The sequence below is a fragment of the Sipha flava genome, unplaced genomic scaffold (assembly GCF_003268045.1).
Source record: "Sipha flava isolate LNK unplaced genomic scaffold, YSA_version1 3_pilon_pilon, whole genome shotgun sequence".
NCBI lineage: Eukaryota > Metazoa > Arthropoda > Insecta > Hemiptera > Aphididae > Sipha > Sipha flava.
The window spans coordinates 602,164-622,969 of record NW_020273108.1 but is presented as its reverse complement, the minus strand read 5'-3'; the positions used below and the strand labels follow the sequence as shown (position 1 = coordinate 622,969).

Sequence of the window (20,806 nt, the reverse complement as noted above, 5' to 3'; positions counted from 1 at the left end):
TGACGGATGGAAAATTTTCAACATTCAGTGGACTGTTCGAAATTTCGTAATAAATTTGGCCTAATGCGTTTGAATATCAAAAAATGTCTAAAAATGTACACATCATGTTCGACTTACGTTTTGAACGGATTTATAACATAGACACGATTATATTTAAAAGTTTCGCTATAATGATCGAACGTCAGCCAACGACGGTCCGTTTGAATCCGAGTAAAAATATAATTATGGTTAACCGAAAACTTAGTCTCATCAAATACGCTGTATATTATATCGTATGCAGGATGACGTGGTTCAACTGTGAACGCGGGTGATTGTTATTTTTTGGTTTAAAATCCTGTACTCCAACTTTACCGTTAAGTAAATACCGGCTCAACACAACAATAGTGATTAATCGAAAAAAGTTCAATTTTTAATAAATCAAACGTTTGTGACGCGCACGTTCGTGCCTACGTTGGGTAAACAGCACCGTAAAAAGTCATTTTCTTTCATGCGCTCGTGTTTTGATTACTCTGCTCGTATGCAATAAAATATATGCTCTGTATAACGATAAAAATAAATATCATTATACGTCTTCGAGCAGTGCGGAAATACGTCAGATTTGCGAAATAGGATTCGATTTATACGAATGGAACATATAAAAGATGGGAGATGTCCATATTTGTTTACGGCAGCTAGCACACGCTTATATTATTATGTACGAGGTGACTATGGTGTATGTACTGTGACAGGAAAGACGGAGACGTCACCGGAGTAACGAGTTTCGCTCTTGTGTACACGTTAAATCGAAAGTAATAAGGACAAACTACAACATGTAACAATGATCAGTATTGGCAATGCTGAGAGAGGTGAAATAATCGGCTTACACGCTTTTTCGGTTTATTTAAATTCAGCTTTCCGCGTCCTTGCGCGTTCCTCAAAATTTTCGAGTAATTCGCCTGTGACAATAACTCCAAGCGATTGCGCTGTTACTATACGTTTCTGATTTGAACTGATGTTTCACGGAATTTTTGCTCCAAGCCAAGACTAGGTTTCCTTTTTTTAATATGAATAATTATTAAAACTTTTTATTTTACATGCTTTAATCATGCGATAAGAAGGATATAGTCTGTACATATAATCAAAAAAAATCATTAAATTCCGAACATACCGCTCGCCTTGAAACCTTTTACAATGAAAATAAAAAATTGAAAATTCAAGTACAAATATAGGGTTTCAATGACCTGGTATCATAATTCAAATATTAATAATAAAATATGATGTGTGATAATTATATATAAATAATGATAATAGCCATACATAATTAAATATATTAAATATAATCAAAATAATACCACAAAAGGATAGCATAAAGGAAATAGTACAATTTTTGAATAAATTAAAATATTATTAATATAATAAATAACACAATCAGATTAATTTGAATAAAATAATGAATCAAAGAAATGAGAATTTTTATTATTTTACATTAGAATTCCCTTCAAATGGTAAAGGGCATTTATTTCTTACCGCAAGTTTAAATTTATCGCTATGTGTTTGGAGTGACTTCGTGACTATACGTACCTTTCCGTCGGCCCTAGGATGGATCCTTATTATTCTTCATAATTTCTTATGTACCAGGGATAAATTGTTAAACTTCACCAACACCAATGGGAAAGTAAATTTCCTTAAAAAATAATATGGGTTTGAGATCATTATCAATGAATGATTTCCGATGTCATTTTTTTTCATATTATTTTTTAACAAGTTATTTATTGTCCTGAATTTTTACAAAATATTAGTTTGAAAGTGCTCACGTGTAGTTCTAGGTAAAAAAGATACTCCGTTCATCTTATCCCAGTTAAAAAAAATTAATTTGACCGGTATTCCGCTAATTTCTTAAATGCAATCAATTGAATTTTATTGGATTAATTATAATTCGAACATATGTAAGTCGTTTGTAAATTTCAAAAGAAATTTTTCTCCACGCCATTGACAATTTTACCGATAATCACAAACAAATTTAATTGATCGATTTTTTCTAAAAACAGTGCAGCCCTAAGTATAATTTTATTATTGCGAGTACATAAAACACTCTATCAAAGTCATAATCTATATAACATATATGTCTGTTTAATACGTAATAGTCTTATATGTAATAAGTTTACACACATACTACTTGTATTTATATCCCTTGGGATGTTATAATCATTTATTTGTTTAAATTTATTGTGTCGATCGGCCTTGATTTTTATTGTTATTTGTTTATTATCACCTGTGCTATTACCATTATCATTCGAATAATGTTACAATAATAATACTATAATGTAGTACTATACTATGTAATAGTGTATAACGTGAACCGCTTTTACATGTGGTGTACCTTTTGTGTCGATTTTGTCCTCCATTTTTGTGTGTTATCTCTGAAAAATTAGCGTGCATATGCTTTTGATTTGGGTAAATTATTTATCTTTGATGGACCAGATGAACACCACTATCCTCCACCCACTAAGATGTTTATAAATTATTCACTGTGTAAATGAAACGATCAAAACGCACGTAGGAAGGACAATCAAACGTTTATTAAATATCTCGTTTCAATGTATTTCGTAATTCACGAACTACGGAATATTTAGGACGACGCCTGAAGTTAAAATCAAATCTGACGTTTAGTCAACTAAAATGTTTTCCAGAGCTATAACATGATAATTTCATCATCTACAGTCACGTCAACGAGGTTCTGGGGAAAAATATTAATTAATGATTAGGTACTTATATATAGTTTTGATCCATTAGTGTAAAACAAAGGGAAGAAAATCTGTTAGGCTGATTCGGATATTTTTAAAATCGATCGACTAGCATTACCGTTAAATATATTCTTTACTTCTTTACTTGAAATAATTTGTTTGTATTTAAGGGTTAAAGATATTTTTAGGGAATATATACTTATGATCTCGTAATCAATTTACCTTATTATACGTGTATTGTAATGTATTGTATTATTATTATTTTTAATGATATCCTTTGAAGTACATTTCCGTCGAGTCCATGGATATAAAATGGTTGCTACTTATTGTGAGACAAAACCTGGCAATGCATTACTGTATTACAGTCAAATCCGATTACGTATACATTTAGAGACAATAGCTTTTATTATTATTTTGTGTATAGTAATGTTACGGCTGCTTTATGCAAACCTTATACTTCTGCGTTTTTTAACCAAATTTGAATATATTATTAATATATATTATATATTATTGCACGACTGAGGGAGCTTACGATGTTGGTGGTCAATTAAAACACGAAGAGCAACAGTTGACGAATTACTATATTAGAGCGAGTGGCTTAAAGTCCGAACAATATCAAGTACGTCGTGCGCGTTATCTCTGATTGTCGTTCGGACCACCATTATTAAATGCTGTGGTCCGATAATCATTTGTATTAATTTTCAATATTTTATACTTAAGTAAAAAACATCATCGTGTTGCTCATTTGATAATTATATATTTTGTGATATTGATGAGCCTTTGGTATCCCGGTGCATTGATATAAATATTAATTAGGAAACTTTGGGGTATCTAGAGCAGAGAGTGTTCATTTAGCTATATCGAAAGGATTATATTAAATAACTCTATCGTAAACATATTAGTAGACATAATCAAAGGTAACGCAACATAAAAAATATTTATGCACAAGACGAAATGCATAACGGTGCGTATCACGGGAAAATCTGTAAAAATTAGAATCGTAACAATCGTTATGGTGCAAGTGAATTTCATATTTACAACAAAACTGTGTTCGTAAATTACTTGAGAAAAAGAAAAAAAAAATTAGATCGGGGACTACGCTACGCATACAGCTAATAACGATGTGGTTAAGGACGTGGCAGACTGTCGGTGGTGACTGTGACCGATGGTTGCAGTTTTTTCCACGTTCGTCGTAACCACCGTGCAACAATCCACTGAATGGGAACAAATCGAGTGCACCGAACCGTGTACGCGGAAAAAGTCTTCCGGAAGGGATGCGTGTACAATTGTGGGGCCATTCGCGTAAACGTGCAACCGACTTCGATGGAAGGCGTGAAATTGAATACATTACGCAGAACCGAGAGCGTTCGTAATCGTACGGGCTGCGAATCTATCTATGTGTGTACGGTGAAAACTTCGTTGACGGTCCGAAGTTGCAGTCGTCATCGTTACCCGGTCTTTTGTTCGCGACGAACTTTATCCGTGTGCGCGTAATCGACATGGGTAATTTGATTTCGAGTCGAGTGTGCAGCTTCCCTTACGTTCAATTATCGTAGTCGATGTCGTACGAATGGCGATGGCAACACGATATATGAACTTACAAGAGTATGATATTTCGTTTCACGGTTCAAACGTATGTTTGGCCCGAAACTCTTTACGTAACGATAACATTTTCATCAAAAACGTTTCTATTTATCTCAGAAAAAAAAATGCGAATTGACAAATACGTTTTATATGTTAGTATTTTATGATATTATTCGTCCTTTGGAGCTTTCTGAAGCATGGGATAATAAAGTTTCGGAAACAACATAAAACTCGTCGCTTTCGACAACATTCGTCTTGGATTATAATAAATGTAAGGACGTGTTGGGAGAGAAAATGGTAATGACGTCGTACGCGATATACCAAACTCGTTTTTAGCAGTACGTGATCTACTCAAAAATAATATTGAATTACGGTATACATTGTTTCTTTTATTTTTATTATTTCTAAGCTAAAAAATTCGTTTTCGTATCGGTTAGAATATCATCGAATATAGTATCTATGGATGTGCGTGTTGATGTTTTGAGGTAACATCTGTTTGCGTTTAAAAGAATTTACACGCCTTTGTTCGTCAAAAATAATACTCCGATGAAAACGGTCGGTTCGAGTTCGTTTATAATACAGTATAAAACCAAATCGCGCGTGAATCAATGACTTGTAGAACATTAAAATACGTAGTACGCTGGTACGTCGACATGGTATAACTTGTCGTGTGTTCCCAATTCTCTATGTAGATAATCATTTATATATTATCGCATCAATTGGGCCAAAGTGTAAGCATTGTACAGTTTGTATCGCAGACGTTTGTCGAAAAGTGTATCGTAGGTAAAATTAGACGGTTTTTTTTCTCCTGATTTCGGGATTACTGGTAGAACGAGTACGCGTGGACACCACAATCGAAAAATAGTATTTATTTTCAACGACATTTATGTTCGACGAATCAGAAAAACCGTCGAGTCCGTTGAACAGACTCGCGACCGTGTTATGGGTATCGCTGTTTCGGTTTTTACAGCGATCGATGTTAAACGCAATTTTTTTTTTTTTTTTTTAATTCTTTTCTTTGCGTTGCAGCAAGTCGTGACCTGGCTGAAAGACGGCGTTCCCCGGCAGTCCAGTTCATCCACACCGCCCACGTACACGCTGAACGTGGACTCCGTGCAGAAGGACGACCAGGGCATGTACCAGTGCGTGGTGACCAACAAATTGAACAACGATGCGGCCCATTCATTCGCCGAGCTCAGGCTAAGCGGTAAGTGAATCTTTCGAACGTGTACATCGCCTGGCCTGTGACCCAGTGCGGGACCTATAGGGGGGGGGGGGGGGCAAGCAGAGTGATCGCACCGGGTCCGCGCTTGTATGGCGCCCCAAAAATTATGTATGACGAATATCTAGGTATAAAAATAATATAGTTCAAGTACGCAAATCGCAACCCGCGTGGTCATGTGGTCAGGAAACAGATTGTTATCGACGAAAATTAAGACGGTACCCACCAATTACGCATAGCTTTGAAGTATTGTAATCGCGCATGCACTTGTAAAAATATTTATCGTCGACGACAGTTCGAAATATATTTATAGTATATATTTAGTTAGATAATAACATGGACAAACATAGATTTCTATAAAAAATTAATAAATAAATATTTATATAATTGGGGCCCCGCAAAATTTTGTACCGGTTAGTCGGGTCGGCATTGCGCACACTTGTGTTTCAGCGGTCGTCCACAATATTTCTGGGCTCTATCTTAACGAAACGTGCAGGTTGTGTGTTTAATACATTTTAACACGTGAACGATTATACATCAACATTTTAATTTTTCGTTTAAAATTTATGTTAGTACTAACGAACACGTTTTCCTTAAATTTCGTATGTTTTTCTCAGATAGTTTCGATTGTTTATAGTTCGTACTTCTGTAGACGGCTGTAGCTGTTACATTATCGTTATAAGTTTTTGCACTAACATTCAAAACGTTATTGATAATTATCTTTTCTATTACGAAACGTAATTTATTTTTGCTAAATATTTTTCAATAAATTACATTTGATTCGAGCAACATCAGTAAAAATACAGGTCCTTTATATCATGTACCTAAATTGTCCGACTTTAATTAGATTTTAATTCTATTTTAACTCAATTATATTAAGAGTTATCATGAAACACGTGTGCTGTTAAAACGGTAGCAAAACACATCGTGGTTCAACTATGATATCGATTTTGGCTCGTATTCGTGTCTAACAACGTAATAGGTAAACGCCCGTAAGATATGCAACGGACGGACAGAAAGATGTTGCAAATATTTGATCTCCGCGTTTTTTTTTTAAAAAAAAGAGAAGATAACCCTCGATGAAGGTGGATGGAGCCAGATGTATATATAAAATTGAACATATATTTAACATTGCGATTTTTTTCAAAACCTTTAATCGAATGAAACTCCTATAGATCACATTTGACCCCGAGTTCGCCAGGGATTATTTCAAATAGGTATACAGATAGGAATAATATATTTATGCTTTGATGTGTGTGACCAGGACTCAAAGGCAGCAATTGATGATTATTAAACCCGATGACTTTGTAAAAAAAAAAAAATTATTTAAATATTTTATATGACCGAAGGAAAAAGGAAACGGAGTATTTTTTACATCTAATATCGTTCCTTTCATATTATTTCATCACGCATGGGATAATAACACTATCTCGAATATTTTTTATGGATAATTTTTTTTCAATTCTCTTTCTATTTTAATATTTAAAACGCAGTGCTGTAGCAATATTTTCTGAGCCATGCGAAAATTATGAGCTACGAAATTTTGAACCACGCTGTATATTCAAGTGAAACTCTTATTTCTGCGGACCTTGTCCTATAGGTTGTCCATGTAAGTAACAACAGCAGTAGTTGTTTTCAGACCAATCATGGTATATTGTGAAACAGTTGTTTCTGATTGAAAAAAAAATGTCGTTATGATAAGAGTTATTGTGTTAGAAAGATAATGATTTACGACCACCTATTATATTAAGAGCCTTTTGAAAATTTAACACGTCTACACAATTTCAGAGAACACTTCAAGAATACATACGAGTTAATACAAATCAATAAAAATATTAAATTAGTTAAATCCACGTATTGTATAACACACCTATGTACGTTCGATTTCAACTAATAAGAACATAATCACGGCTATCAGAGTTATGAAAGAAATAAAATTAACAAAAACAATTTCATCCAATCACTAATTTCTAGTACATAATACAACGCTATTATATATTATTTCATTGTAGTTTTTGGCCCTCGAGCAATCACAATAACACATAAACATTATCGAGGATCATGGCATAATTTGTAATGAAATAAATTACATTTTTTAACCGATTAATGTGCAGCCTCATAGAACACCTATCATCACGTACTTTAAGTTTCGGTTCTCCGATTATTAATATTATTATTATTGTTATATGCTTTGCTGAAAATCGTGGTTGATAAATCATTTTTAATATTTTGTAGTTAACTCTCCAAAATCGATTAAATTATTTGGTCCATATTTTTTTCCGTTTTTAATTCTAATATTATTTTAATTAACTTAACCTTGTGACAACTATTATGTAATATCACTATCAACGTAAGCTTTATTGATGGCTAAATTTAAATTATATGTATTAACGTATTAATATTTTTAGTTAAACGTTGATTCAAAAGAACTGCTTCGTAAATGTTGAACGCTACAGAGTTAATCTCGATCGATTTGTTCAAAAAAAGTGACGCGAAGCGAACCGCTATACTATAACTACCAATTTCCATTCGTTTTATCAAACACATAACGATCGTCTAGAGAATAAACTAAAGAAAACCTTTTTGTTTTTATCGATTTTGATATTCTGCTTTTCAATTCGAGCCGTACGTGTACTCATTGATTTTGTAATAAACAGATACGACATCCTATTGTTAAAAATGGTAGCATCTACGAGAATCGAGTCACCAGCCGTTGCTGTTACCATTTACGTTCTTCGAATTGATTCTCAACGATAGAATCATTTTTATGTAGTTGTAATTAAAATGTATTTTTATCAAGTTGAACGCAAACGATTACAGCAACGTCTAATGAATGCGTCGACGTAGCCACCATCGAGCTTAACAATTGAATGGTGTATCTAAAATAAACGACGATACACTTTAATAACGTGTTGGTTGTTACCAGGGCTCGTAAGTTCATTTTTTTTTTTTTTTTTTTGCTACATCGAAAAACATGCTAGGTGTGATACAAATCCGTTTCACAACAATAGTAATAAAAATCTAAATTTTAACGGACCATGTTTTTACATGTTTTGTATGCATTGGTATATTTGGAATATAGTTGATTTTTTGAGTTATTAACGCATATTCAACAAAATCGTTTTTCGTGGAAGTAAAAAAAATAAATTAGATTAATAAATGCTTGAATTCATTCTTATTTCACTTAATAATGTACACAATTAGTAATAGTCTAAACCATAAAGCTTTTACAAATTAAAATCTATTTATTATTTAACAATATTCAGTATATCAATACTTGTAAGTTATGGCGTTTATTATCGGAGTGGTCGGACGAACTAGAATTTTATCGTTTTTATAATCAAACCCAATTAGTTGTTTATCTTTATAATAAATATTATCTGGAACCCAACTAGGATAAGTCCCGTTAATTATATTTTATATTTTAATGAAATATAATCGAAGAAATAAAATGTAACATAAAAATATGAATGTATAATTCATATTATTTTAAAAAATACTTATATATTTTTTTTCGTGCATAGTTTAAGATTTTTAATGCATATAAATGCATATTTTATCAAATGTAAGTGTATTATTACATGCTTATTTATGCATTTATTTTATTTTACATACTCTATTTTTAGTGCATGAACTTACGAGCTCTGGTTTTTACATAGCAATGTTACCACGCGTGTTGCATTATTATTGCGAACCTAATATTATATGGAATAATTCAAGTCGTCGAACACGAGGTAAAGTGTACAGGTAAATACGGCACACGACTATGTTGAGTAAATTAGATTGCATACCTAATTTTCGTTTTAAAACAAAACAATAACAAATAACCGGATACCGGATACCAAAACATTATGTGCCAATGATTACAGTAAAGAGATTGGAAAGCACATATTTTAAGACAACCTATTGAACCCGTAAAAATAAATGGATCAATAAATAAATATACAATGTACAAAATCATATTATTCGTGTGGTCTAATTTTCAAATTTATTCAATCTAAAAACATCGAATCTAACTTGATTCCACCTATGGTTCTAAGCGGAACGAGGAGTGTGTTTTTCGTAACCACATAACTGTATTAGTGGAAATACGGCGCCAAAATGATTTTGATTTACAAGCTCCGTATGATACATTATAAGATGGTAGACGTGTTGTGATCAAGTGGTGCGTTTAATGTTTAAACGGTAAACTTTAGACGGTACGCACGCATCATATCGGTGGTAAATAGATCCTCACACAACATTTGTCAATCATATATAAAAAATTTATGATATATGATTGGAGTTCAAATACTTAAAATAAAAACTTTATACAACACTGAGTATGATTTATGTTTAACTCTTTGAGGGTCAGTGGTTAGTATGCTAACCACTTTTTTTTTTACCTTTCAAGTGCGGTGGTAACTATATTAACCACCTTTTAAATTATTTTTATTATTTTTTTGACAGTGGTCAGTATACCAACAACCTTATTATCAGCTTATACATATATCAAACAATATCACAATATTTTCTTATATCCTTCTTATGGTACTCATATACCTAATTAGTTATTAAAGTTACTAAGTATATTTTGGATTTTATAACATTTTATTCAAAAAAGCCTTTTATTTTGGTGGTGGTCACTATAAAGACCACCTTTTCCAAAGTTTTTCCGGAAAAACTGCTAACTCAAAAAAAATTTAGTCAACAATATTTTAGTTAAATACCAGACTAAAAGCATTAAAAAAAAAAAAATTAAAAAAAATTAATTTTTACACATATTGCCCAAATGGGTATTTTTTCCAAAGAAAATTTTCGCCCCTCAAAGAGTTAACCTGTAATATGTAATAAGATTTTTTTATTTTTTTCATTGATATACGGTACTAACTAAAAGGTTATTAGCCGGTGGTTTGATATTTAAATTAAGCGATTTATTTATATTTCCTTGAAGAAGCTGATAAGTTATCGTACAGCTTTTCGGGTCGGTGCGAAAATGTCGAATAGATTTTCTGAGAATTGTAGCTTTTGTCGTACATGAGCGTGTTGTAGACAGTTGATCAAGATATGTTTTATTGTGATGTTTGATCCGCAAGATCGGCATATAGATTGGAATTATTTAGCCATTAAGTCCATGTGTGATATGTATATGATCAACATCGTAAACGATTTTACATCACTTCCTCCTTTCTTGTTGATTTTATTGGTTTTTACCACGGAAAACAAATACTTAAAAGTTAAAGGAAAATCAAAATCGTATAAATGTTTAATACTGAATTCAATGTTCAAAAATGTATAATCATTGGATATTGAATATTTATCAAATATTTTACTTTTTTTAATATTTATTAAATAATAAATAAACATATCTATGCTGAATGGGTCGTGGTAGTGAAAAATTAAACGAGGCGACCATGTAACCATGGAATTCGCGGGGGAAAAAAGCCAATTAAGTTTTACCGATTCGAAATCGCATTAGTAACGCCGTCGCGGTGCGGTTAACGGTGATGCGATGTTCGGGTGTCGAGAACAATCTATAAACCGCTCTCTCTCCACAGTGAACCACACATGACGTGTTGCAAAGTGTAATACGGACAAAAAACAATACGAAGTATACACACACACACATGTACCGTCAGAGGCGTATTAACATGTTCCCTCGTGTAGGCCTTTTGAAGATTGTCGTTGTAAATAACTAAAATATAATTCCTTAAGATTCCGATCATTTTTATTTATAGTTAATAAACAAAATATATTCTTCGAATTTGTCGCTATACGCACGTGCCTAAATGCGCCACTGCAAAGCACCGTACGTCGTACTTACGCAACCAAACGTTAACACAAAACCGTGATTAAGTGTTTTGAATAGAGTTTTTTTCAATGCTGTGCAGTCGTTGAGAATCGTTCTTCACATCGCGTTTAGAACCCCTGTGGTGCGCTCCGACCCCTAAGTCGCGAGGGAAAAAAACAAAAAGTGCACCACCGCGTCTTGCACACGTCGTTCTATCGATTCGCCCGCCACACTCCAAGTGCACGTCTGCACCCCCGCCACCACGCCACGTGGTGCGCTCGACCAGTCGGACACGTCGTGCTCGAATGACGCGCTAACACACACGAGCTTGAACTGTATATACCATACACCGGAAATAACAGTTTGGTACGATCGCGCGTTGTCTTAACTCGCTCGTATTCGCACTCGGATTCGTCGTCAGCGGCGGACGATGTGAGTTCGGCAACGATGCCCGCGGGGCCGCTTAAATGATCCATCGGCCGGTGTCGGCGATCCATGCAACGGGTTTCCGATGATCGATTTCGGTGTTCCGAACGGTGCCGATCGGCCGACGTCCGGTTGGAAACCCCATGGTCCGCTTGACCGGAAACGCCTTCGACCGCGGCATTGCACGGCCGGAGGGGACCGTCACCAGTGCCGTTTGGTGGAGACGAAAGATTACGTCCTGTTCGCGCAATAGGTTCTATGGATATTCGAAAACATAATAATCCCCTTTTCGGACCGTTTTCGGACGCGTGATAATGATAATAATAATTCACAAATCGTCTTCGGATCGTTGTTTATGGATATTGCCGCGAAACGTTAACGTTCATAAATAATGTGTTCACTAACAATGGTGCATCACACGCGCTCGTAATGTGTAGATTACTTAAGCTTTACTGTTGTAGGCAACGTACCTACGTTTAAGCGTATGCTTACACGACAGCGGTTCCCGGACGTTGCAATCACTTCTACCATAATCGAAAGTATCGCGGAGTTTCGTGCGTTTACTCGTCTAGATCCTTCCTGTTCCGAGTGCGAAAACACTTGAACCAATTTACAAATGTATACATACATATATATATATACTAGCTGACCCGACAAACGTTGTTTTGTCATATAAATTATTTCTAGAGAATAATTTGCAAGAAAAATATAACTAATTTAATATAGGTGTGTAAGAATGTGATATATAAGTGGAAGAGATATGGAGTGCTGTGTACGGTGACGAAACATAAAAATGAAAAATATCAAACATTTATTTTTTTAATAATTTATTAAAATTGATCCTTTAAAACTATATACATCGCCAATTATGACAATATTAATAAAAAACAATATTAATCCCTTAATCAACAGAGTGTACAATATTTTTTGTTTCTCATCTTTCGCCAACACAAACTGAATGGTTCGAGAGCACGCCACGTATGTGTGAATTGTCTGTATGAAAAACATAATGTGCTCAAATCTAAGCCACATACAGACGTCGTTTGACCTTGAGACTTATTGATAGTCATTGCAAATGCCAATCTAATTGGAAATTGAAGGCGTTTAAATTGTATTGGCATATCTGTGGGTATAATAGGGATTCGCGGTAATAATATATTTTGACCTCGGAATTTTCCGTTTAAAATAATGGGTTCGATAACATTTTTCATTCATTTCTTAATGACTAATCGTGTGCCGTTGCACAGCCGTGGTGGGTTCAAATTACGAAGCAAAATAACCGGAGATTCAACTTTCAGTTGTAAATTATGCGGTGGCACGCCTGGTAAATCCAATGAGTTTAAAAACTCTGTTAGATAATTTACAGCTTCAGTTGCATCGCAAACTGGATTAATAGATTTGTATGACACCAAATCTCCTGGTTACAAATGTTGTATCTTGAAATTCAATTCATTGACCTCCATATTTGTTGCTACTAAAATTGCTCTTTCTGCCAACCACTCATGATTTGTGTATTGTCTGTGTACACTGGGAAATATCTGGTCAATGAGAGCATCTTGCGAATCAATGATTGTGCATAAATTGGTCAGTAATTGTATATATCTCGTTTCATTTGTAGTAACTTTCCCATCACCAATATCTTACAATTGTTTTGAGAATCTTCCGCACGCAGCTTTTTTTGATTGAATCGCTCTCTATCTTTACATACATGACGACCACGAATTGTTGACAAAACTCACGACATCGTAGAATAATATTGTCCTGATTGCGTCTAATCATCATCCGATATGCATAATATTCTTTCAAACTAACATTCTTGATTGTTTTGGCACCTTTTACGGGATCTTATTGTTTAATATTTATGTAATACCCGTTATTTAAAACCAAAAATAAAATGAATAATTTTTAAATAGTTTTTAATAGTTTTTTAATAGTATCATTTAATAATAAATTTCCAATTACGCAGTTATTGACCGGGTCAAAAATTATTTAATTAAACTACGACGTATTATACAATAGCACTTAGGAGTATGAAAAATATATAAAAACCTATTCGCAGTCCTTCCAAATGTGTATACACAATTTCATTAAAATCGTTTAAGCCGTTTTGAAGGAGTATGGTAACAAACACTGTAACACGAGATTTATATATACGTGCATATTTTAAAGTTATTCTGTTTTTATTTGAAAATTGAACGATTGCGTAGAGACTTGAAATCCCATCGGGAAGCTACTTTCTATTATAGCCTGTGATCGGTTTACTTTTTTTTTTTTTTCAAAATAGAATAACACATATTACACTCACGACGAATTCATTGTACTTGTTGCCTGTTGTCGTTAATTCTGAATAAATGCATTATTATGGTTGCTTTAAAAAAAGTTGATTCATAAAACTTGTTATCATAACCTTTCGTTTCATGCCATACGTGAACAGCATCTTAAGATAGTGACTAATCGTAACCGATCAATATCTAAGTTGGTTTTCGATACGCCTTGTTATGAGCCGATCGATTTTGGTAAACAAGGCGTAGAATATTATATTATTATTACCGCCGTGTTCGTATATTCAAACGACGTACTGCATTGATATGCAAAATATTCCAAACATTCGAATAATTTCTAAGCAATAGTTAACGTATGTCTAAGACAATAGATTTCACTTATCCGGTATGTGTAAGTTTATATGTTTGTGTGTGTGTGTATGCGCGCGTGCAAGATACTGTCGCAAGTCATCCGCTGTCTGCTCGTTTCCATATAATATGGATTTAATCGGTTCCAGTCATGTTAGATTTCGATTTTGATTTTGTATATCGGTTTTTCATATTTTACGATTGCATTTTCAGTTTTTAATACCGTTTTTGATTTATAAGGTTTTAAAACCGATTTTGAAATTGGTTTTAAGCCCTGATTAAAACTATGTCTATGCGAGTGGAAATATTCATAACAAATTAATTTAGATCTTGAAAAAAGAATAGGAACTAACTAACCTATTGTTTCTAGAATGTCAGGACGATTAAATAGACTTTTCAATATTTTATAAATACAAGAAAACAAGAAACATCAACGCATTTTATTTTGGAAGACAGGGTATTTAACTCTAATTTTAACACATCAGTTGCACATGAGTCACAAATCGATTTGACAAATATCATCAGAAGATAAGTGGGGTTGTATTCTATTTAAATAATTTATGTGATCAGATGTACCGGATAAACTATAGCATGGTTTTCATACTAGTGAACAGTATAAAGCTCGTATATGTATATTTATATGTATTTATTCAATAAATGTCGACACAGAAATAATTTACTTTTTCATGAAAAAGTGATACATCATTAATTTTGTTCATTATTATGTTTATATTACTACCCAACATGTCCACGGTAAAATACATAAAGCGGTATATGATATATCTGCTCGTATGAGAACAATTTTCAATACCGAACAATGCGTATTTATAATTCGCGGTCGGGATCTCGCAAGACACAATGTGCGGTACACTGTCCTTGTGTAGTATGTAAATAATTGTTTATTTATACGTTCAAATACCGTTGTACGGTGTTATGTATACTCGCCAGACCGTTTTACGATGAATCACCTGTACGTCAGGATATGCGCACGTACACCGTACACTATGACGTTTTTTCATTGTCCCTATGCATAGCCTGTACAGAAAATTAATGTCAACATCGATTTTTTGGACAGGTATGTATAGTCAGGCAGTCTAAGTTCTCGACGAGGATCTGGTAAAAGAGATAGACATATCACTCGTACTCGTATGGTTAGCGTTCAGTATATTTTTCTGAAATCGTATACCACGTGCACTTGTACAAATTTTCGATAACGTAAGCTCAACTATCATTAATAATAATATTTACTTTTGTTTGTGGAAATCGACATCAGTATCAATTAGTTAACAGTATTGGAACGGCAAAACGCGTTTGTCGAAAAGCGAAACATCGCAGCACATCGACAACACGATGCTTTCAGAAACGTTTTTCTTGGACATGAACGAACGATAATCGATATTTTTTTAAATATTTCCGATCAACGGCTTTCGTAGAATAATGTACTGTGGTAAAGTTGGATATTCGCCCCAGCACATATAATAATATTCCGAAGATAATAGTAAGGCTACCACGAGTTTCGTATTAACTGTTCGAAACCACAACTACACTACGGCCGTACGCCAACGAGTAATCGCCGTACAGTATTAAGTTTCTGAACGTTTCCTACGAGCAAAAACTATAATACATCATTATGATTGATAAGCCTTCAGTAATAGTAAACAAAGAGATAAAGTTTTCTCTAGATGACCACTCGCTCGTCATGCATGGTGCATTGCTGCAGCGCTGGATCGGGGGGGGGGGGGGATCGACGAGATCGATGCAATAATATTCATCGTTTGGCATCGTGCTATAACAACACTTCACAACACTGCACAATGAGTACGCTTAAATTTTGGTCGGCCGGTGGTAAATTGCAACGAAAAAAAAAAAAAAAAATTATGCGACAGTCGATGTTCGCGTATGTCCGATAATGCTTAATGGTTCAAAAAAAAGTGCACTGACGGTTGCACACGTCTAGCTCTCGTAGAATCGTGAGCGTTTCACCCTCAGACGTAGCAAGTGCGAACAAGACGAAAACCGAAAAACCAGAAAATTCCGTGGTTTCGTTCGGTGACGTGCATTAAAATATTACGTGGTTATTATTTCTACTTCGTTGCCACGATGGTCCGAGATAAAAATTTAGTCGGATAAATTGAAAAAATAATAATATAAAAATGAGATATTCGGTGCTTATATATTATATCTATTATATTATATCTATTTACACGCATATTTTACACGTATATAGATTAATATTAACAGCCTAGAAGTTATTAAAGCAACGGTATTCAGTTTGAAATTAGATTTTATAACTGTAGAGCAATTGGAGATCAAATTAAAGTGGATTAAGAATGTATAATTAATTTTTTCGTCGATCTGTTCAAAATTTCTTTGAATTCCTAAAAATGTAATACATTTAATCATTACATTAAAATGGACAAATTAAAATATATTTTTCTCATTAATACATACCTATTGTATATGTGTATGTATTACATTAATGTTAAAAACCTTAATTTTTACATTTTGTTATACAAAAAGGTATTAAAAATGATATTATAAATATATTCCAAAACTTCCTCAATTCAATCTTCTCAATTTCATAATTTTAATTATCGTCGTGTTTCGTCCGTAATGATTAGTAAGTTATCGATTATTAATAATGTTGGTGGTTTACCATTTATCACTGTCATATATTAGTTGGTAATAAAGGTAATAAAATTGTATATAAATATTTGTTCTTATCCTTAAGAACAAAAGGACCTCGAGAAGTGTGGAATGTAACCAATAGTTACTGCAATATATTAAAGAAAAATATAGTGTCGATAATTTGGAAGAGGAATATTAGGCAAAGTAGTACACGCGAAATAATCAGGGTTTTCTCATAATGAGGACTTGGATCGTATGCAACTTGTGTCTTCAGATACGTATATTTCGAGTTTTCTAGAAAAACATGAAAAATGAATGTGAAATCATTTTATGAGGATATTGGAGCATTATAAGTGAGTTGGACGAAAATAGTGTCTCTAATCGTGATGAATACCGTTATTCTGAATTAATTAATTGTAAAAAAAAAAAAAAAAAAACATTTTTATAAAATTATAAATAATTAAATAAAATTATAAATTTATTGAAAAAAAAAAATATATATATATATGTTATTTATTTTACTCTATTAAATCGTCGAAGTATTTAAAATTTTATTTTATAATTATTTTTATTTTAACCGAACATATATATTGTAAACAAAACAGTTTTGTCCGTCTAAAATAGCGTTTCCGACCACCGTTACGGTAGGTACTGTTTACAGTTGTGGAATCTATTTTGCGGAACATTTCGGAAAGTTTATCGAAAACATAACGCCCGTTACCACATTCTCGGATCACGTGAGCTTTTGAATAGAAAAACTTTTGTTATTCGCGTGTGCGAAGTCGAACGAATTTCTCGCATCCGAACGGCTCCCGCTAACGGTCGTCGGTAAAATTAGAACCTCATAACCGAACAAATTTGCGTTACGGAAACGTCTGCCAAAGTTCGCACCGAAATCACCTTTACGACAATGTTGAACGGTAATCGTGCGAGCGAAATAAAAAAAAAAAATCACACTTCGATAATGAAATGCATTGGTTTTTGCCGGCGGAACCGGATACCGTACCGGTTGCCGAACAAATCTTATCGATCGTATCTTCTAAGCTTGATTGGGTGACCGTTTGCGGAACGCGCCGATTACCGCCGACCGGCGTTAAGTCAACGTAATTAAGTCGTAATTAAGTAATTGCCGTCGTATTCACGTTGTTACTTGGTTCGCGTTGATTTACATTCCCGTTTATTTTCTTTTTTATTCATAATGAAATCATGTGAAAATTAAATACAAATTAGTAAACGGTAAACACTCGTGAATCAATATGATATATGTATAGAAATAAATTAATTAATAAACACTAGCTGGGGAGTTTTTATATTTGCAATGTTCCTACGACCGGTAATTTTTAATTCGAAACCGATCGTACGTTATAAGTATATCAACTCCAAGCGTTTATTTCAATCAACTATATATATTCAGTCGACTCTCAATGATTCGAACCGTCGATAATTCGAAACCTTCGGTAATTCGAAGTAAATACTCGGTTCCTTTAAAATCACGCGGTAATTCGAACAAAAACAATGCATTTAAGTGCACTCGGTAATTCGAAATTAAGTTTTGGGAAAACTGGCCACTAACACTTGATAATTCGAAGTATCATTCGTTCAATGTTCGGAAATTCGAAGTATATTCACCAAATGTATTTTATCTGTATTCTTATAATTTTTTTATTAATAATTTACTATACAATCGTGTAGAAATTTAGATAATAATTAAATAATAATAATTTAGATTTAATTGTCGATAACTGTAGAATATTATTATAAGAAACTTATCGTTTTATTTCTTAATCTTCTCTAATCGTAATTTAACTCGTCGAGACACAAGTCCTCTACCTCTTGTGACTTTAAAGAAGCCAGTTCATCCTTGGAAAAATTACGAAATTTTTCACTCCAGTCAGAAGTCACTGTGGAGGTTTTTGATGCTTTATTTACTATAGAAAAAATGAAACTAAAGACAATGAAGCAAAAAACTGTTACACATTTTTTCAAAAAATAATAATCTTTTATAATAATAATAAGTAATTAAAAATGTTAAAATTAACAATAAATAACTCTAATATGTATCACCTAACTTACTGAAATAATTAACATGTATGTATGTACAATAATAAAACACAAAATGTTTTTCTTAACTCTCTTTAATTCGAATTTTTTTTGCTCTTTCGTTATTTCGAACTACTCAACAATTCGAACTCTCGGTCTTTTTTAACAGTCCCGTCAATTTCGAATTATCGAGATTAGACTGTACATATATATATATATTTATTTATTTGATTGTGGGTAAGAAAATAGTAAAAGTTAAAATTGAAAACTGACAGCTTTTGGCCGACCGGACGGAATTATATTGTTTTATTTTACCTGACTGCTCGAGTGGCCTTGCCTTGTTTGTTTTATTAGCCATCAGACAGTAGCTGCTTTGAATGTTAACCATGGTAAACGTCATTATAAGGATTCACATAAATCATTTGCCGAAACATTTTACATTATAATATGTGAAAACGTTTACTTTGAACTTTGATGGCCCCCCTCGAACACTTTTGAAATCCCAATGTGGCCCTCCAAAAATCCCTGGTTTATACCATACGTATAAAGATTATGCTTTGCGTTAGAAAATGTGATCTCCTGCAATGCGCGATGTACTGGTATTAAAGTAGGTACAGCGTATGACAATACAATGAAAGATCAACACGCTCGTACGTTTTCGTATATTATGTGTAGTATAACATCGTCCGTGGGTCGGGTTTATGTAATTTCTCGGCTACGGTTTAAAACTAAATAAAAAAAATAAAATAAAACAAACCGAACCCGAGGAGAGGATATTCAATTTTTTTCTAGAAAATCATTTATCGCGTGTACACACCACTACGCATGAGATAAGTGCAATGCATAGTGTTTGCGCAGCCTTGTGCTCGTGGTAATCATACGAATTTCCCATTAATTTCGAATGCAACGCCAATTTCATTGCGTTGCACCTCTATAGTATAATTTACTGCACATACGTACAAGTGATTTTCGTAGGTGGTTCGGAAATCATAACTGATCGAATTGCATTATAATTATGTGCCTCAGCCAGTTCACTTCGAGGCTTGCATAGATGTTTAAAGAGGACGACAGTGTGACGAAATCGAAAACCTACTCCCGTTCGAGAGAGTACGAACAATAAATAAACGTTAAAAAAAAAAAAATCATAAGCTCTTAAATTATCGCAAAAAACAAACGTCAAAAACAGTCGATTGTACACGGCTGGGGTGTAGCGAAAACGGCACATGTCGTAGTGTATCCTTGCTGCCTAATAGTATCCCTACAAAATATCAACCATTACTGCGGGTCGGTTTACATGACAATTTAAGTTCATACGAGTCACAAGAGCATTACACAATAATATTACGATCGATCGGTGTAACCGTGACGTCACCTGCGAATGTTGTGTTACCTATTCGTTTTGTGCCAGATCTCGTGACTTGCACAACAATCATCCGTAGTGGCACCACGATAAAGTTCGATTTTTACACCCACAAAATACATCTTATTCTTGTTCGAAATGTAATGCACACCCAGGGCCGTATTTAAGGGGTGGTTTGGGTAGGCGATAGTCCACCCTGAAATATTTAAGATGTCATCAATATTTTTACGGTGATTCTAAATAAAACCAAATCGATTTTTTTGGCATTCTCAATGGAAAATTATTTTTGAATAAATTAAATTATATAAAATATTAATGTTATACTAAAAAATCGTTTATATTAATTAGTTTCGTACAAAATGTATTTCTACTTAAGAGTATTTTATTTGGCATGGTATTTTATTGAAATATACGAGTCGATAT

The 20,806-nt window shown here is 33.5% G+C and overlaps 1 protein-coding gene across 4 annotated transcripts in view; it reads left to right on the top strand.

The window, feature by feature from the left end:
* Positions 1-20,806, top strand: part of LOC112688762 (Down syndrome cell adhesion molecule-like protein Dscam2) — a 366,044-nt gene that overhangs the window by 267,327 nt on the left and 77,911 nt on the right. For all 4 annotated transcript variants that reach the window (XM_025562113.1, XM_025562115.1, XM_025562116.1 and 1 more), the window contains one exon: positions 5,337-5,514. In XM_025562113.1, the coding sequence (XP_025417898.1) occupies positions 5,337-5,514 (178 nt within the window). The remainder of the gene's footprint in view (positions 1-5,336; positions 5,515-20,806) is intronic.